At 41.6% G+C, this 19,558-nt stretch overlaps 1 protein-coding gene across 1 annotated transcript in view; it reads right to left on the reverse strand.

Annotated features, from left to right (window-relative positions):
* LOC110519945 (Krueppel-like factor 12) overlaps nucleotides 1-19,558 on the reverse strand; it is a 137,502-nt gene that overhangs the window by 54,223 nt on the left and 63,721 nt on the right. Inside the window, exon 3 of the mRNA XM_021596836.3 lies at nucleotides 3,367-3,946. Coding sequence (XP_021452511.1) covers nucleotides 3,367-3,946 — 580 coding nt within the window. The remainder of the gene's footprint in view (nucleotides 1-3,366; nucleotides 3,947-19,558) is intronic.

Consider the following 19,558-nt stretch of genomic DNA (forward strand, 5'->3'; position numbering starts at 1 on the left):
TCTCCTTGTATGAGCTGAAAGTTTAGAGGGACGGCCAGGTCTTGGTAGATTTGCAGTGGTCTGATACTCCTTCCATTTCAATATTATCGCTTGCACAGTGCTCCTTGGGATGTTTAAAGCTTGGGAAATCGTTTTGTATCCAAATCCGGCTTTAAACTTCTTCACAACAGTATCTCGGACCTGCCTGGTGTGTTCCTTGTTCTTCGTGATGCTCTCTGCGCTTTTAACGGACCTCTGAGACTATCACAGTGCAGGTGCATTGATACGGAGACTTGATTACACACAGGTGGATTGTATTTATCATCATTAGTCATTTAGGTCAACATTGGATCATTCAGAGATCCTCAATGAACTTCTGGAGAGAGTTTGCTGCACTGAAAGTAAAGGGGCTGAATAATTTTGTACGCCCAATTTTTCAGTTTTTGATTTGTTAAAAAAGTTTGAAATATCCAATAAATGTCGTTCCACTTCATGATTGTGTCCCACTTGTTGTTGATTCTTCACAAAAAAATAAAATTTTATATCTTTATGTTTGAAGCCTGAAATGTGGCAAAAGGTCGCAAAGTTCAAGGGGGCCGAATACTTTCGCAAGGCACTGTATATATATATATATATATATATATATATACATATATATATATATATATACACATATATATATATATATATACACATATATATATATATATACATATATATATATATATATACATATATATATATACACATATATATATATATACACATATATATATATACACATATATATATATATATATATATATATATATACACACATATATATATATATACACATATATATATATATATATATATATATATATATATATATATATATATATATACACATATATATATATATATATACATATATATATATACACATATATATATATATATATACACATATATATATATATATATATATATATATACATATATATATATATATATATATATATATATATATATATATACACATATATATATATATATACACACACACAGTGTACAGTCAAACGTTTGGACACACCTACTCATTCAAGGGGTTATCTTTATTTTTACTATTTACTATGAAATAACAGAAGGAATCATGTAGTGTCTAAAAAATTGTTAAACAAATCAAAATAGATTTTATTTTTGAGATTCTTAAAAGTAGCCACCCTTTGCCTTGATGTCAGCTTTGCAAGAAACATGAGCAATGGACATTAGACCAGAGGAAATCTGTCCTTTGGTCTGATGAGTCCAAATGTGAGATTTTTTTCCCAACCGCCGTGTCTTTGTGAGATGTAGAGTAGGTGAACAGATGATCACTGCATGTGTAGTTCCCACCATGAAGCATGGAGGAGGAAGTGTGATGCCAGGGAGGTGCTTTTCTGGTGACTCAAGGCACACTTAACCAGAATTTAAGGCACACTTAACCAGCATGGCTTCTATAGCGATACGCCATCCCATCTGTTTTTCAACAGGATAATGACCCAACACACCTCCAGGCTGTGTTAGGGCTAATTGACCAAGAAGGAGAGTGATGGAGTGCTGCATTAGATTACCTGGCCTCCACAATCACCCAACCTCAGCGGCAGGCAGCCTAGTGGTTAGAGTGTTGGACTAGTAACCAAAAGTTTGCAAGATTGAATCCCTGAGCTGACAAGGTAAAAATCTGTAATTCTGTCCCTGAACAAGACACTGTTCCTAGGCCATCATTGAAAATAAGAATTTGTTTTTAACTGACTTGCCTAGTTAAATAAAGGAAAAATACAACAACAAAAAATCAATTGAGGTGGTTTGGGATGAGTTGGACTGCAGAGGGAAGGAAAAGCAGCCATCAAGTGCTCAGCATATGTGGGAACTCATCACGACCATCGGAAAAGCATTCCAAGTGAAGCTTGTTGAGAGAATGCCCAGAGTGCGCAAAGAGTAGCTACTTTAAAGAATCTAAAATATATGTTGATTTGTTTAACACCTTTTTGGTTACTACATGACTCCATATGTATTATTTCATAGTTTTGATGTCTTCAATATTATTCTACAATGTAGAAAATAGTAAAAAATCAACAAGAACCCTTGAATGAGTAGGTTGTCCAAACTTTTGACTGGTACTGTATTTGGAGTATTAATCACTGAACAAAAATATAAACACAACATCTAAAGTGTTGGTCAAATGTTACATGAGCAGAAATAAAATATCCCAGAAATTGTCCATATGCACAAGAAGCTCATTTCCCTCAAATTCTGTGCACACATTTGATTACATCCCTGTTAGTGAGCTTTTCTCCTTTGCCAAGATAATTTATCCACCTGACAGGTGTGGCATATCAAGAAGCTGATTAAACAGGCCACTCAAAAACACAATGCACAATGCAGTACGTCCAACCGGGCTCACAACCGCAGACCCTGTGTAACCAAGCCAGGCAAGGACCTCCACATCCTTCTTCTTCACCTGCGGGATGCTGTGAGACCAGCCACCATTCTTTGGTTTGCACAACCTAAAGAATTTCTGCACAAACTCTCAGAAACCATCTTAGAGAAGCTCATCTGAATACTCGTCGTCCTCATCAGGGTCTTGACCTGACTGCTGTTCAGCGTCGTAACCCACTTCAGTGGGCAAATTCTCACCTCCGGTGGTCACTGGCACAGCGTGTATAGCTGTTTGCTGTGAACAGTGACCCATAGTGGTGGTGGTTTTTGATATGGGCAGGCATAAGCTACGGACAAAGAACACAATTGCATTTTATCATTTGCAATTTGAATGCACAGAGATACCATGACGAGGTCCTGAGGGCCATTGTCGTGACATTCATCCGCCGCCATCACCTCATGTTTCAGCATGATAATGCATGGCCCATTGTCGCAAGGATCTATACACAAGTCCTGAAAGCTGAAAATATGCCAGTTTTCCCATGACCTGCATACTCACCAGATATGTCACCCATTGAGCATATTTGGAATGATCTGGATGTGTATAACATCGTGATGTAGTGATACAGCCATTGAAGAGGTGTGGGAGAATCATCAGCCTGATCAACTCTATGTGAAGGAGATGTGTCGCGTTGTATGAGGCAAATGGTGGTCACACCAGACACTGACTGCTTTTTTTTATTAACGCCCCTACTTAAAAAAAAAGTAATCTGTGAGCAACAGATGATTATCTGCATTCCCAGTCATGTGAAATCCATATAATAGGGCCTAATGAATTAATTTAAATTGACTGATTTCCTTATAGGAACTGTAACTCAGTGGTCTTTGACATTTTTGCATGTTGCGTTCATAATTTTGTTCAGTGTATACAGCATATAAAGAGAGAGGGAAAAGACACAGACAGACAAAGCCTGCTTTTTGTCTCACCTTTGCTATGGTGGCTCTTATGATTGTCCAGCAGAGGTAGCATGATGGCATTGTTGTGGAGGCTGGAGGGCGAGCGCACGGCTGTGGTGTACATGAGGGGCAATGACTGTACCACTACAGGGATACGATGCAGGTGGTGGGCCTCCATCTTTCCCCCTACTCCTCCTCCTATGCCCTGTACCCCTCCCAGGTTCAAGGGGCTGGAGGGTGGTGGAGGCACAGGGTGCAGGATGTGCAAAAACTGCTGCTGATGATGATGATGACCCTGGACACCGGCTCCAGGGGCCACCAGGGGCCCGGGTGTGAGCACAGATGAGGCAGATGTGATGACAGACGGAGAGGAGGATGATGATGATAAAGAAGAAATGGAGGACGGAGAGAAAGCGGAAGTGACAGGAGAAGCGGTGGAGGTGATTGATGGGGGGGAGGGGCGTGGTTTGTTGATTGACAGGTCGACAGGCTCGGTCTGCGTCTGGAAATGGGGGTCATGGGAGAGCAGGTCCTCAGGAGGTTCAGATTTGACTTTGCTCAGGAGGAGGGGGACCGCGTCCATCGTGGGGTATCGGTGTACTTTGGGGGACTAGAAAAGAGAGGAGAGACACAAATCAGATCAATGATTCAACATCTATATTAGTTATGTGATGTTCGTGGCTTTGGTATGCATACCATAAAACTCTGCCAAGAGACACACGTTTGATCTTTGGGGGATTGAAACCTGCCCAAACATCCATGTTCTCTATGATATACATATAATTATTTGGATTTCTATCTGCAGCAATACACTGCCTTCAGAAAGTATTCATCCCCATTGACATATTCCACATTTTGTTGTGTTTAGGAATGCACATTTCAGTAAACTTTGCTCCCGACGAACCAGCCCTCATTAACCGGTCAACAAATGGTTAAATCTTTTCCAAACAGTAAAATGAAGTGGACAACAGAAAATACTATTAGAGATCTGTATATAATGACGCAATGCTTCTGCAGGCAGGGGGCAAGCTTAGTCCCAAAACATGCCCATAGAAATGTATTGAGTTTATTTTGGACAGATTTTGGTGAGAGTGAAACCTCTCGCTTTGCCTATTCCTCTCTGATACTATGCATGCACCGAACACTTTTCATGTAGCGCTGGAAACCTGCAACAATAGCAAGCCTATCGTCTTACAGTTCAAAAGTTTACAGCCTATTATTGAACATGCTACTTCTGTTATGAAGCAGCTAATAAAACGTAATTTTAAAACATTTGCTGAAATGCAATTCGCGGAAAACACCATTATAAACCTAATGCGAACAGCTGTGACAGAGTTTGAAATTTAGAAAGAGGGGGAACCCTACCCAGCTCAACAGACCTGCACCCCCCACAGCAACTCGCCCAAGCCTCCCCATTTCTCCTTCACCCAAATCCAGATAGCTGATGTTCTGAAAGAGCTGCAACATCTGGACCCCTACAAATCAGCCGGGTTAGACAATCTGGACCCTCTCTTTCTACAAATATCTGCAGAAATTGTCGCAACCCCTATTACTAGCTTGTTGAACCTCTCTTTCGTATCGTCTGAGATCCCCAAAGATTGGAATGCTGCCACGGTCATCCCCCTTTTCAAAGGAGGAGACACTCTAGACCCAAACTGCTACAGACCTATATCTATCCTACCCTGCCTTTCTAAGGTCTTCGAAAGCCAAGTTAACAGATTACAAAATTAAATCTAGAATCGGCTTCCTATTTCGCAACAAAGCATCCTTCACTCATGCTGCCAAACACACCCTCGTAAAACTGACCATCCTACCGATCCTCGACGATGTAATTTACAAAATAGCCTCCAACACTCTACTCAACAAATTGGATGCAGTCTATCACAGGGCTATCCGTTTTGTCACCAAAGCCCTATATACTACCCACCACTGCGACCTGTACACTCTCATTGGCTGGCCCTTGCTTCATACTCGTTGCCAAATCCACTGGCTCCAGGTCATCTACAAGTCTCTGCTAGGTAAAGCCCCGCCTTATCTCAGCTCACTGGTCACCATAGCAGAACCCACCCGTAGCATGAGCTCAAGCAGATATATCTCTGGTCACCCCCAAAGCCAATTCTTCCTTTGGCCGCCTCTCCTTCCAGTTCTCTGCTGCCAATGACTGGAACGAAATCCAAAAATCACTGACGCTGGAGACTCATATCTCCTTCACTAGCTTTAAGTACCAGCTGTCACAGCAGCTCACAGATGACTGGACCTGTACATAGCCCATCTAATTACCTCATCCCTATACTGTGTTTATTTATTTATCTTGCTCCTTTGCACCCCAGTATCTCTACTTGCACATTCATATTCTGCACATCTACCATTCCTGTGTTAAATTGCTACATTGTAATTACTTCGCCACCATGGCATATTTATTGCCTTCCCTCACTTATCCTACCTCATTTGCACACACTGTACATAGACTTTTTCTACTGTATTATTGACTGTATGTTTGTTTATGTGTAACTCTGTGTTGTTGTTTTTGTCACACTGCTTTGCTCTATCTTTGTCAGGTCGCAGTTGTAAATGAGAACATGTTCTCAACTGGTCTACCTGCTAAATAAAGGTGATTTTTTATTTATTTTTAATATAGAAAAAAAAAAATATCACAAAGTATGTGGACATCTGCTCATTGAACATCTCAATTTAAACTCATGGGCATTAATATGTGACCCATTTCAGGAAACTAGAAGTTTGAATGTCAACTTTTTTTTAAGTTGGTCAGTGTGTGTAGGTAATCCTGTCCAACGCTGCTTTTTTATGAATCGCGTAGTAAAACTGCACAAATGTTGCTCTCCAGTAGAGGACCGAGTTTTGAAATCAGTAGAATTCGAGTACAATCGCTAAGGAGATGGAGAAAACACCTGTCTCCGGATTACATCTTCAAACTAACGGCAACCATGGCATCCGTAACAGGAGACGCGTGCATCTATGATGTATAGGATAAGATAGTCAACTAGCTACATTTTCAAACATGACACGTTTCTAATTTTAACAGAAAGTGGTTTCATTTCAAATGAATGTGTACTGTTAGCTGGTTGGCTCGCTTGCTAACGTTACGTGTGTGATCTTATTATTTGTATATCAGAGCTATTTGCTTGTCTAGCTATAGCCTAACATTAGCTAGCTAATATTGATCCTGGTTGGTTAGCTACCTGCAGATTCATGCAGGGTAGTAACATGAGTTGGGATAATGGTTCATTGTGAAGCCAGGTTCAATATGTCTTAACAAAAGACTCCACTATGCAAGTAACCATTTGGGGTGTGTTCGTAAATTCAATCTGGCCATCTACTCCGATTTCAGAGCACTCTTGCCCGAGTGTGCCGGAGCGCAGAACAATGGATGAACTTATGAATGCTCAACACCCGTTGACAGTGGCCAGTGTCAGTAAAAAATAATAATTAAATTGTTGCTAGCAGCACAGTTACAGTCACCAATGCCCTGGATAACATGAAAACTGCATAACCAGCTCTGCTAGGTTGAGTAAAATGGTCAGTTTGGGTGGGGGCTAAAGCTTAAGTGTGTGTGAATGATGCTGAATGGGTGTAGACAAAGAAGAGCTCTCCAGTAGGTACCAAAACATTCAAAGGCCCTTTTCTCAAAGTGATGTTACAAGTTGATCAACTTTCAAAGCAGAATTACTTTCCTTTTGTTCCTCAAATGCAACGTATGATATACTATTTTGTAACTCTCCGTCTCTGCTTTTATCCAAAGTAAAAAAGATAATTTCAGATTTTTATACATTAGCCCGAATCAAGGCGGTCGGTCACATATGGAGTTGGTCCCCCTTTCCTGCTATAACAGGTTCCACTCTTCTGGGCTTTCCCATAGATGTTGGGACATTGCTTTGGGGTTTGCTCCATTCAGCGACAAGAGCATTAGTGAGGTCAGGCAGTGATGTTGGGCGATTAGGCCAGACAAACTTCTCCAAACTATTGCCACAAAGTTGTACACACAGAATCGTCTATAATGTCATTCTATGCTGTAGCGTTAACATTTCCCTTCACCAGAACTAAGGGACCTTGCCCGAACCATGAAAAAGAGCCCCTGACAACTATTCCTCCTCCACCAAACTTAGTTTGCACTATGTATTCGGGCAGGTAGTGTTCTCCTGGGAAACCGAGTGGATTATTAACATATGGGCCCAATTCAATCTCTCTCTCTCTCTCTCTCTCTCTCTCTCTCTCTCTCTCTCTCTCTCTCTCTCTCTCTCTCTCTCTCTCTCTCTCTCTCTCTCTCTCTCTCTCTCTCTCTCTCTCTCTCTCTCTCTCTCTCTCTCTCTCTCTCTCTCTCTCTCTCTCTCTCTCTCTCTCTCTCTCTCTCTCTCTCTCTCTCTCTCTCTCTCTCTCTCTCTCTCTCTCTCTCTCTCTCTCTCTCTCTCTCTCTCTCTCTCTCTCTCTCTCTCTCTCTCTCTCTCATATATATGCTGGTGGTTCAGTGTGTCCCTCCACCCACCCCATACTTAACACATCCCAGGCATACAATACTTGGTTACACTGTATAATAACTTTAATGAACAAGCTATTATAAATTATATTTTATTTATTAAAAAATATAAAAGATTATGTAGAAAAGTATGTTTAATTTACAGTCACAATTGTGACCGGTGAACATACAGTGCTCTGCCTATAATAAAATTAACAGACATTCCTATTCCTCAGCCCTAATATCTATATGCACACATACACATGTAAACCCAACTACCCCGATGCCCTAACCCTAACACCCACACCCGAATATGGATCAAATCAAGTACCAGTGCACTCGTATCCTAACAATAGACCTTGCCAATAGACCTCCTCCAAGTTCCTTGCCTATCTCAGTCCTGATTTCCTTAGGCCTGTATCCCTCAAGTCACCAACAGTAACCTGTTTCCAGCTATTCGCTGCACACCCCAACCCTGTTAGTTGCATATCTTAGTCCTGTGATCTCTGACCTGTATACACTAATACTTTCATAGATAAACTCATAGTACAGTAGTATAACACAAGTGCCCCAGACTCATTCATGTTTTTCCTACCACAAACTTGCCAGAAAGGATTTTAATTGGAAATATACATCCATCTAGGACCCATTACCTGTATGAGTCTTGTGCACCCATACTCCCCATTACTCATATCAACCAGGTAAATCCATGACCACTCATATAAAACAGGTGCCCAGTGCCCAAGCCTCAAAATTCAGACAAACCAGTTCTACACTTGTACTTCAGCGAAAGTCAGCTGCAAGTCTAAGCCAATATTGATACAAAATAAAAATAAAATAATATTCACCCCCTTGGCATTTTTCCTATTTTGTTGCCTTACAACCTGGATTTAAAATATATTTTTTGGGTGTTTGTATCATTTGATTTGTACAACATGCCTACAGCTTTGAAGATGCAAGATAATTTTTTTATTGTGAAACAAACAAGAAAACAGGAGCGTGCATAACTATCCCCCCCCCCCCCCGACCCCCATTTGGATAGAAAACACCCTGAAGTATCTAAAACTGTTTGAATCATGTTCTCATTGGCAAACAATGTTTCTTAGGAACTTGTTTTCAGTCCCTACCACTTCCACTGGATGTCACCAGTCTTTGGAATTTGGTTGAGGTTATTTATTTGTGCAATGAAGAAGTAGGCCATCTAGGTACTGGGTGACACTGTTGAGAGTTGGCCAAGACATGAAAAGTAGCGTTAGTTTCCTCTCGTCCTCTATTGAAAACAGATAGACCCGTATTCAATTTGATTGATTATTAATGTTTAAAAATACCTAAAGTTGTATTACAAAAGTCGTTTGAAATATTTTGGCAAACTTTATAGGCAACTTTTAAAATATTTTGAAGTGAAGTTGCGCATTTTGGAAGCTGTTTTTTTCTGGATCAAACGCATCAAATATATTGACATTTTGGATATATATGGACGGAATTAATCGAACAAAAGGACCAATTATGATGTTTATGGGACATATTGGAGTGCCAACAAAAGAAGCTTGTCAAAGGTAAGGCATGTTTTATATTTAATTTCTTCGTTTTGTGTAGCGCCTGCAGGTTTGAAACATGCTACCCTCTTTGTTTACTGTTTTGCTATCATCAGATAATAGCTTCTTATGCTTTCGCCGAAAAGCCTTTTTAAAATCGGACATGTTGGCTGGATTCACAACGAGTGTAGCTTTAATTGAGTATATTTTATGTGTGATTTAATGAAAGTGTGATTTTTATATAATTTTTTTGAATTTGTTGCGATGTATTTTCCCTGGTTTTTGCCCAAGTGGGACGCAACCGTCCCCCATACCATAAGAAGTTAAACGACTCGGGTGTTGCTTTAGCAGTATGCTCAGGGTCATTGTCCTGCTGGAAGGTGAACCTCCGTCCCAGTCTCAAATCTCTGGAAGACTGAAACAGGATTCCCCTCAAGAATTTCCCTGTATTTAGAACCATCCATCATTCCTTCAAATCTGAACAGTTTACAGTCACTGCCAAAGAAAAACTGCATCATGCTGTGGGGATAACACCACCATGCTTCACTGTGGGGATGGTGTTCTCGGGGTGATGAAAGATTTTGGGTTTGCACCAGACACAGTGTTTTACTTGATGGCCAAAAAGCTTAATATTAGTCTCATCTGACCAGAGTACTTTCTTCCATATGTTTGGGGAGTCTCCCACATGGCTGTTGATGAACACCAAACATGTTTGCTTATTTTTTTCTTTAAGCAATGGCTTTTTTATGGCCACTCTTCCATAAAGCCCAGCTCTGTGGAGTGTATGGCTTAAAGTGGTCCTATGGAAAGATACTCCATCTCTGCTGTGGATCTTTGCAGCTCCTTCAGGGTTATCTTTGGTCTCTTTGTTGCCTCTCTGATTAATGCCCTCCTTACCTGGTCTGGGAGTTTTGGCTAGCGGCCCTCTCTTGGCAGGTTCGTTGTGGTGCAATATTCTTTCTCTTTTTTTTATAATGGATTTAATGGTGCTCTGTGAGATGTTCAAAGTTTAAGTTTTTTTTTTATAACCCAACCCTGATCTGTACTAACTACAACTTTGTACCTGACCTGTTTGGAGAGCTCCTTGGTCTCATGGTGCCGCTTGCTTGGTGGTGCCCCTTGCTTGGTGGTGTTGCAGATTCTTGGGACTTTTAGAACAGGTGTATGTATACTGAGATCATGTGACAGATCATGTGACACTTATAATGCACACAGTTGGATTTTAACTAATTATGTGACTTGTGAAGGTAATTGGTTCCACCAGATCTTATTTGGGGGCTTCATATCAAAGGGGGTGAATGCAAATACACGCACCACTTTTCCATTTTAAATGTATTTTAAATTAGTTATTTTCCTCATTTCACTTCACCAACTTGTCCATTACGTGAAATCCAAAAATAAAATAAATTTATGTTACAGGTGGAAAAACACCAAGGGGGATGAATACTTTTGCAAGGCATTGTAAACATTTTGTTTTGTAGATATGTACAGTAGTGGTGTAATACTGTTAATGTTATATGATGCACTGTTTTTCTTTTGTTTTTTTATGTAATGTAAGTGCTTTAACATACAAAGAACAACATTTATTTTTTCTCTCACTTTTGTGACCGATTTGGATTAAATTGGTCAATTAATTACCTTTATTATAATTAATATAATTAGTTGTGCATTAATGCATATTCATGACAGTTATGATTAAACTTGTATTGTATACTTAAATACAGTACTTGTATATAGTGTTACTGTAGTGTGTAAGTATACTGTAGCTTGTCTGTGCAACATACACATCAACCAGAGTCCTATATAGTATACACAACAACAGTCAGGAGTCTCTGGCTGGGACTCAGCGAATCCATCAGGGGGAGAGGGAACTGCTGGACACGCTCTACTTATCAGGAAGTAACAGATCATTAAGTCTAAGGGAAGAGTTGCGCTGCACTTCTTTCACTACCTGTAATGTTATGGATCTATAGTGAATTACTGTTGGGAGGGGAGGGGGGTAATGTTTTTAATCCAGACTAAGTACAATAATTTTCAGCCCGACAGGAAATGTTACAACCTAGTAAATCAGCAGCAGAGAGGAGCTTCTCCACGTGAAACTCAGCTTGGGGTCAGACAACAACCCTCCCCCGAGCCATGAGATACACTGACCTCTCAACTCTGGCAGGGGTCAGCTGGGGGTCAGGAGTGTAAGGTCAGAGTTCAACTGTTCAGGGCCAGATGACTACACTTATTGGTGTATTACCATAACGTCTAACAAGCAATTCAGAAAGGAATGTGTACATTCATGGGTATAGGGAGCATGACAGTTTAACTTCGATAACCAGTTGGTAACAATGCATTACATCACGTACTGACGTCGATGCATCAATTCATATCAGGAAGTTCTCGACCTTGCGTGAATCATGACATGAATATTGCCTACACCACAAGAAAAAGTCGATAGATTGCAATTTCCAATTAACAGAGGGAGTTCACTATGATTATAGTTGACAAATTATCTTACTCTATGAATATGATTACTCAGATAACAGAAATATATCTGCAGGTCAAACATGAGTTAAACTGATGACTGTGGAACATTAGGCTCACCTTTCTCTTCCTTGATAGAATAAATAATACAGGTATATATAATACAGCCATCAGGGTTGGGGTCAATTCCTTTTTTAATTCAGTCAATTCAGAAAGTAAACAGAAATTCCAATTAAATTCCAATTTTCCTCATTGCCTCCTCCTGGGGAGTAAACGAGTTAAAAGTAATGTGTTACACAATCAGATAACTTTTCATGAGTAATTAGTAATATAACACATTACTTTTTAAAACTGGGTAATATATAGTTACTTTGTCAAGTCTCTACCTGGCGCCTGTTTCCATGATCCAATCTCGACTTGTCTCCTCATTTAGTTGTCGAGTGAGTAGAGAAAGGCTGTTTGGAGAAATGTCATGACAGCTGATGTTCATAAAAATGTACAGAGGGCGCACCACTGATCTTTGACATTGAACACTTCTGTGGTAGCGAAGCCAATAGAGGACTTCACCATCTAGTAACAAGTTGTTGACCTCTATACATCTCTATGGGTCCGTGCACGTGCGGTATAACCAGAACTGGTGGTACGAGAGAAGGCTTGGCACGCCTGTATTTAGGGAGTTTCTCCCATACTTCTCTGCAGATCCTCTCAAGCTCTGACAGGTTGGATGGGGAGTGTCGCAGAACAGCTATTTTCAGGTCTCTCCAGAGATGTTCGATCAGGTTCAAGTCCAGGCTTCTTGCTGGGCCACTCAAGGACATTCAGAGACTTGTCCCGAAGCCACTACTGCATTGTCTTGGCTCTGTGCTTAGGGTCATTGTCCTGTTGGAAGGTGAACCTTCGCCACAGTGTAAGATCCTGAGTGCTCCGGAGCAGGTTTTTATCAAGGATCTCTCTGTACTTTGCTCCGTTCATCTTTCCCTCAATATTGACTAGTCTCCCAGTCCCACAGCATGATGCTGCCACCACCATGCATAACTGTAGGGATGGTGCAAGAATTCCTCCAGACTTAATGCCTTTTCATTCAGGCCAAGAGTTCATTCTTGGTTTCATCAGACCAGAGAATCTTGTTTCCCATGCTCTGATAGTCTTCAGGTGCATTTTAGCAAATTCCCAGTGGCTCTTCCTGTGCCTTTTACTAAGGAGGGGCTTACGTCTGGCCACTCTACTATAAAGGCCTGTTTGGTGGAGTGATGCAGAGATGGTTGTCCTTCTGAAAGGTTTTCCCATCTCTACAGAGGAACTCTCACCTCCCTGACCAAGGCCCTTGTCCCCTGATTGCTCAGTTTGGCCGGACGGCAAGCTCTAGGAAGAGTCTTGGTGGTTTGAAACTTCTCCCATTTAAGAATGATGGAGGCCACTGTGTTCTTGAGGACCTTCAATTCTGCAGAAATGTTTTGGTATGCTTCCCCAGATCTGTGCCTCGACACAATCCTGTTTCGGAGCTCTACGGACATTTCCTTCAAGCTCATGGCTTGGTTTTTGCTCTGACATCCACTGTCAACTGTGGGAAAATATCCAGTCAATTGAATTTACCACAGGTGGACTCCAATCAAGTTGTAGAAACAGGATGCACTTGAGCTAAATTTCGAGTCCCATAACAAAGGGTCTGAATAATTATGTAAATAAGGTATCTGTTTTTAATTTATAATACATTTGCAAACACCTGTTTCCACTTTGTCATTATGGGAATTGTGTGTAAGCTGACGAGGGATTTTTTTTTAATCCTTTTTTGAATAAGACTGAAATTTCACAAAATCTGGAAAAATTCAAGGGGTCTGAATACTTTCCGAAAGCACTATATACAGTGCCTTGCGAAAGTATTCGGCCCCCTTGAACTTTGCGACCTTTTGCCACATTTCAGGCTTCAAACATAAAGATATAAAACTGTATTTTTTTGTGAAGAATCAACAACAAGTGGGACACAATCATGAAGTGGAACGACATTTATTGGATATTTCAAACTTTTTTAACAAATCAAAAACTGAAAAATTGGGCGTGCAAAATGATTCAGCCCCCTTAAGTTAATACTTTGTAGCGCCACCTTTTGCTGCGATTACAGCTGTAAGTCACTTGGGGTATGTCTCTATCAGTTTTGCACATCGAGAGACTGACATTTTTTCCCATTCCTCCTTGCAAAACAGCTCGAGCTCAGTGAGGTTGGATGGAGAGCATTTGTGAACAGCAGTTTTCAGTTCTTTCCACAGATTCTCGATTGGATTCAGGTCTGGACTTTGACTTGGCCATTCTAACACCTGGATATGTTTATTTTTGAACCATTCCATTGTAGATTTTGCTTTATGTTTTGGATCATTGTCTTGTTGGAAGACAAATCTCCGTCCCAGTCTCAGGTCTTTTGCAGACTCCATCAGGTTTTCTTCCAGAATGGTCCTGTATTTGGTTGTATTTGGCCATCAATTTTAACCATCTTCCCTGTCCCTGCTGAAGAAAAGCAGGCCCAAACCATGATGCTGCCACCACCATGTTTGAAAGTGGGGATGGTGTGTTCAGGGTGATGAGCGGGGTTGCTTTTACACCAAACATAACGTTTTGCATTGTTGTCAAAAAGTTCAATTTTTGTTTCATCTGACCAGAGCACCTTCTTCCACATGTTTGGTGTGTCTCCCAGGTGGCTTGTGGCAAACTTTAAACGACACGTTTTATGGATATCTTTAAGAAATGGCTTTCTTCTTGCCACTCTTCCATAAAGGCCAGATTTGTGCAATATACGACTGATTGTTGTCCTATGGACAGAGTCTCCCACCTCAGCTGTAGATCTCTGCAGTTCATCCAGAGTGATCATGGGCCTCTTGGCTGCATCTCTGATCAGTCTTCTCCTTGTATGAGCTGAAAGTATAAAGGGACGGCCAGGTCTTGGTAGATTTGCATTGGTCTGACACTCCTTCCATTTCAATATTATCGCTTGCACAGTGCTCCTTGGGATGTTTAAAGCTTGGGAAATCTTTTTGTATCCAAATCCGGCTTTAAACTTCTTCACAACAGTATCTCGGACCTGCCTGGTGTGTTCCTTGTTCTTCATGATGCTCTCTGCGCTTTTAACGGACCTCTGAGACTATCACAGTGCAGGTGCATTTATACGGAGACTTGATTACACACAGGTGGATTGTATTTATCATCATTAGTCATTTAGGTCAACATTGGATCATTCAGAGATCCTCACTGAACTTCTGGAGAGAGTTTGCTGCACTGAAAGTAAAGGGGCTGAATAATTTTGCACGCCCAATTTTTCAGTTTTTGATTTGTTAAAAAAGTTTGAAATATCCAATAAATGTCGTTCCACTTCATGATTGTGTCCCACTTGTTGTTGATTCTTCACAAAAAAATACAGTTTTATATCTTTATGTTTGAAGCCTGAAATGTGGCAAAAGGTCGCAAAGTTCAAGGGGGCCGAATACTTTCGCAAGGCACTGTATATATATATATATATATATATATATATATATATATATATATATATATATATATAAACTGCTCAAAAAAATAAAGGGAACACTTAAACAACAAATCAAATCTTATTTGTCACATACACATGGTTAGCAGATGTTAATGCCAGTGTAGCGAAATGCTTGTGCTTCTAGTTCCGACAATGCAGTAATAACAAGAATCTAACTAACAATTCCAAAACTACTGTCTTGTACACAGTGTAAGGGGATAAAGATTATGTACATAAGGATATATGAATGAGTGATGGTACAGAGCAGCATAGGCAAGATACAGTAGATGGTATCGAGTACAGTATGTACAAATGAGATGAGTATGTAAACAAAGTGGCATAGTTTAAAGTGGCTAGTGATACATGTATTACATAAGGATACAGTCGATGATATAGAGTACAGTATATACGTATGCATATGAGATGAATAATGTAGGGTAAGTAACATTATATAAGGTAGCATTGTTTAAAGTGGCTAGTGATATATTTACATCATTTCCCATCAATTCCCATTATTAAAGTGGCTGGAGTTGAGTCAGTGTCAGTGTGTTGGCAGCAGCCACTCAGTGTTAGTGGTGGCTGTTTAACAGTCTGATGGCCTTGAGATAGAAGCTGTTTTTCAGTCTCTCGGTCCCAGCTTTGATGCACCTGTACTGACCTCGCCTTCTGGATGATAGCGGGGTGAACAGGCAGTGGCTCGGGTGGTTGATGTCCTTGATGATCTTTATGGCCTTCCTGTGACATCGGGTGGTGTAGGTGTCCTGGAGGGCAGGTAGTTTGCCCCCGGTGATGCGTTGTGCAGACCTCACTACCCTCTGGAGAGCCTTACGGTTGAGGGCGGAGCAGTTGCCGTACCAGGCGGTGATACAGCCCGCCAGGATGCTCTCGATTGTGCATCTGTAGAAGTTTGTGAGTGCTTTTGGTGACAAGCCAAATTTCTTCAGCCTCCTGAAGTTGAAGAGGCGCTGCTGCGCCTTCTTCACGATGCTGTCTGTGTGAGTGGACCAATTCAGTTTGTCTGTGATGTGTATGCCGAGGAACTTAAAACTTGCTACCCTCTCCACTACTGTTCCATCGATGTGGATAGGGGGGTGTTCCCTCTGCTGTTTCCTGAAGTCCACAATCATCTCCTTAGTTTTGTTGACGTTGAGTGTGAGGTTATTTTCCTGACACCACACTCCGAGGGCCCTCACCTCCTCCCTGTAGGCCGTCTCGTCGTTGTTGGTAATCAAGCCTACCACTGTTGTGTCGTCCGCAAACTTGATGATTGAGTTGGAGGCGTGCGTGGCCAAGCAGTCGTGGGTGAACAGGGAGTACAGGAGAGGGCTCAGAACGCACCCTTGTGGGGCCCCAGTGTTGAGGATCAGCGGGGAGGAGATGTTGTTGCCTACCCTCACCACCTGGGGTAACCTGGGGTAACCACCTGGGGTAACTCCAAGTCAATCACACTTCTGTGAAATCAAACTGTCCACTTAGGAAGCAACACTGATTGACAAAAAAATTCACATGCTGTTGTGCAAATGGAATAGACAACAGGTGGAAATTATAGGCAATTAGCAAGACACCCCCAATAAAGGAGTGGTTCTGCAGGTGGTGACCACAGACCACTTCTCAGTTCCTATGCTTCCTGGCTGATGTTTTGGTCACTTTTGAATGCTGGCGGTGCTTTCACTCTAGTGGTAGCATGAGACGGAGTCTACAACCCACACAAGTGGCTCAGGTAGTGCAGCTCATCCAGGATGGCACATCAATGCGAGCTGTGGCAAGAAGGTTTTCTGTGTCTGTCAGCATAGTGTCCAGAGCATGGAGGCACTACCAGGAGACAGGCCAGTAAATCAGGAGACGTGGAGGAGGCCGTAGGAGGGCAACAACCCAGCAGCAGGACCTCTACCTCCACCTTTGTGCAAGGAGGAGCAGGAGGAGCACTGCCAGAGCCCTGCAAAATGACCTCCAGCAGGCCACAAATGTGCATGTGTCTGCTCAAATGGTCAGAAACAGACTCCATGAGGGTGGTATGAGAGCCCGATGTCCACAGGTGGGGGTTGTGCTTACAGCCCAACACTGTGCAGGACGTGTGGCATTTGCCAGAGAACACCAAGATTGGCAAATTTGCCACTGGCGCCATGTGCTCTTCACAGATGAAAGCAGGTTCACACTGACGAGAACGTTCTGCTGCCTGCAACATCCTCCAGCATGACCGGTTTGGCGGTGGGTCAGTCATGGTGTGGGGTGGCATTTTTCGGGGGACCGCACAGCCCTCCATGTGCTTGCCAGAGGAAGCCTGACTGCCATTAGGTACCGATATCCTCAGACCCCTTGTGAGACCATATGCTGGTGCGGTTGACCCTGTATTCCTCCTAATGCAAGACAATGCTAGACCTCATGTGGCTGGAGTGTGTCAGCAGTTCCTGCAAGAGGAAGGTATTGATGCTATGGACTGGCCCGCCCGTTCCCCAGACCTAAATCCAATTGAGCACATCTGGGACATCATGTCTCGCTCCATCTGCACCACAGATAGTCCGGGAGTTGGCGGATGCTTTAGTCCAGGTCTGGGAGGAGATCCCTCAGGAGACCATCCGCCACCTCATCAGGAGCATGCCCAGGCATTGTAGGGAGGTTATACAGGCACGTGGAGGCCACACACACTACTGAGCTTCATTTTGACTTGTTTTAACCTTTTATAACTAGGGGGCAGTATTTTCATTTTTGGATAAAAAATGTTCGCGTTTTAAACGGGATATTTTGTCACGGCGAGATGCTCAACTATGCATATAATTTACAGCTTTGGATAGAAAACACTCTGACGTTTCCAAAACTGCAAAGATATTGTCTGTGAGTGCAACAGAACTGATGTTACAGGCGAAACCCAGATAAAAATCCAATCAGGAAGTGCCGCATTTTTTGAAAGCGCTTCATGCCAATATGGCTGTGAATGGGCTACGAACGAGCTTACGTGTCTACAGCATTGTGACATCTTTTTACACATTTATGTTGAAGGATAGCCGTAAGGGACCACATTTAGCAAGTGGTCACATGATGGCTCCGGCAGAAAATCTTGCGTAAAATACACAAGTAGCCATTTTTCCAATCGCTTCTTATGAGACACCAATTGTCCCGACGGATATTGTCTAATATGAGGTCTAGCATTGTTCAAAATATGCTTTACAGCCAACGCTAGACAAGCATTTGTAATAGTTTATCATGGCATAATGCTATGCTAGGCTCTGCTAGCGGCAGGCAACATTTTCACGAAAATAAGAAAAGCAATCAAATTAAATAATTTACTTTGAAGAACTTCACTTTCACTCAGGAGACTCCCAGTTAGATAGCAAATGTTCCTTTTTTCCAAAAATATAATTTTTGTTGGCGAAATAGCTCCCGTTTGTTCTTCACGTTTGGCTGAGAAATCGACCGGAAAATGCAGTCACTACAACGCCTAACTTTTTTCAAAATTAGCTCCATAATATCGACAGAAACATGGCAAACGTTGTTTAGAATCAATCCTCAAGGTGTTTTCCACATATCTATTCGATAAAATATCCATCGGGACAATTGGTTTCTCATAAGAAGCGATTGGAAAAATGTCTACTTGTGTACTTTACGCAAGATTTTCTGCCGGAGCCATCATGTGACCACTTGCTAAATGTGGTCCCTTACGGCTATCCTTCAACATAAATGTGTAAAAAGATGTCACAATGCTGTAGACACGTAAGCTCGTTCGTAGCCCATTCACAGCCATATTGGCATGAAGCGCTTTCAAAAAATGCGGCACTTCCTGATTGGATTTTTATCTGGGTTTCGCCTGTAACATCAGTTCTGTTGCACTCACAGACAATATCTTTGCAGTTTTGGAAACGTCAGAGTGTTTTCTATCCAAAGCTGTCAATTATATGCATGGTCGAGCATCTTGTCGTGACAAAATATCCCGTTTAAAACTGGAACGTTTTTTATCAAAAAATGAAAAAACTGCCCCCTAGTCACAAAAGGTTAAACAAATAAATATAGATTTTAGATTCTTCAAAGTAGCCACCCTTTGCCTTGATGATATCTTTGCACACTCTTGGCATTCTCTCAACAAGCTTGATGAGATAGTCACCTGGAATGCATTTCAATTAACAGGTGTGCCTTGTTAAACGTTAATTTCTGGAATTTGTTTCCTTCTTATGCGTTTTAGCTAATCAGTTGTGTTTTTACAAGGTAGGGGTGGTATACAGAAGATAGCCCTACTTGCTA

The sequence above is a fragment of the Oncorhynchus mykiss genome, chromosome 3, assembly GCF_057628025.1.
Source record: "Oncorhynchus mykiss isolate SJ-2025 chromosome 3, ASM5762802v1, whole genome shotgun sequence".
Lineage (NCBI taxonomy): Eukaryota > Metazoa > Chordata > Actinopteri > Salmoniformes > Salmonidae > Oncorhynchus > Oncorhynchus mykiss.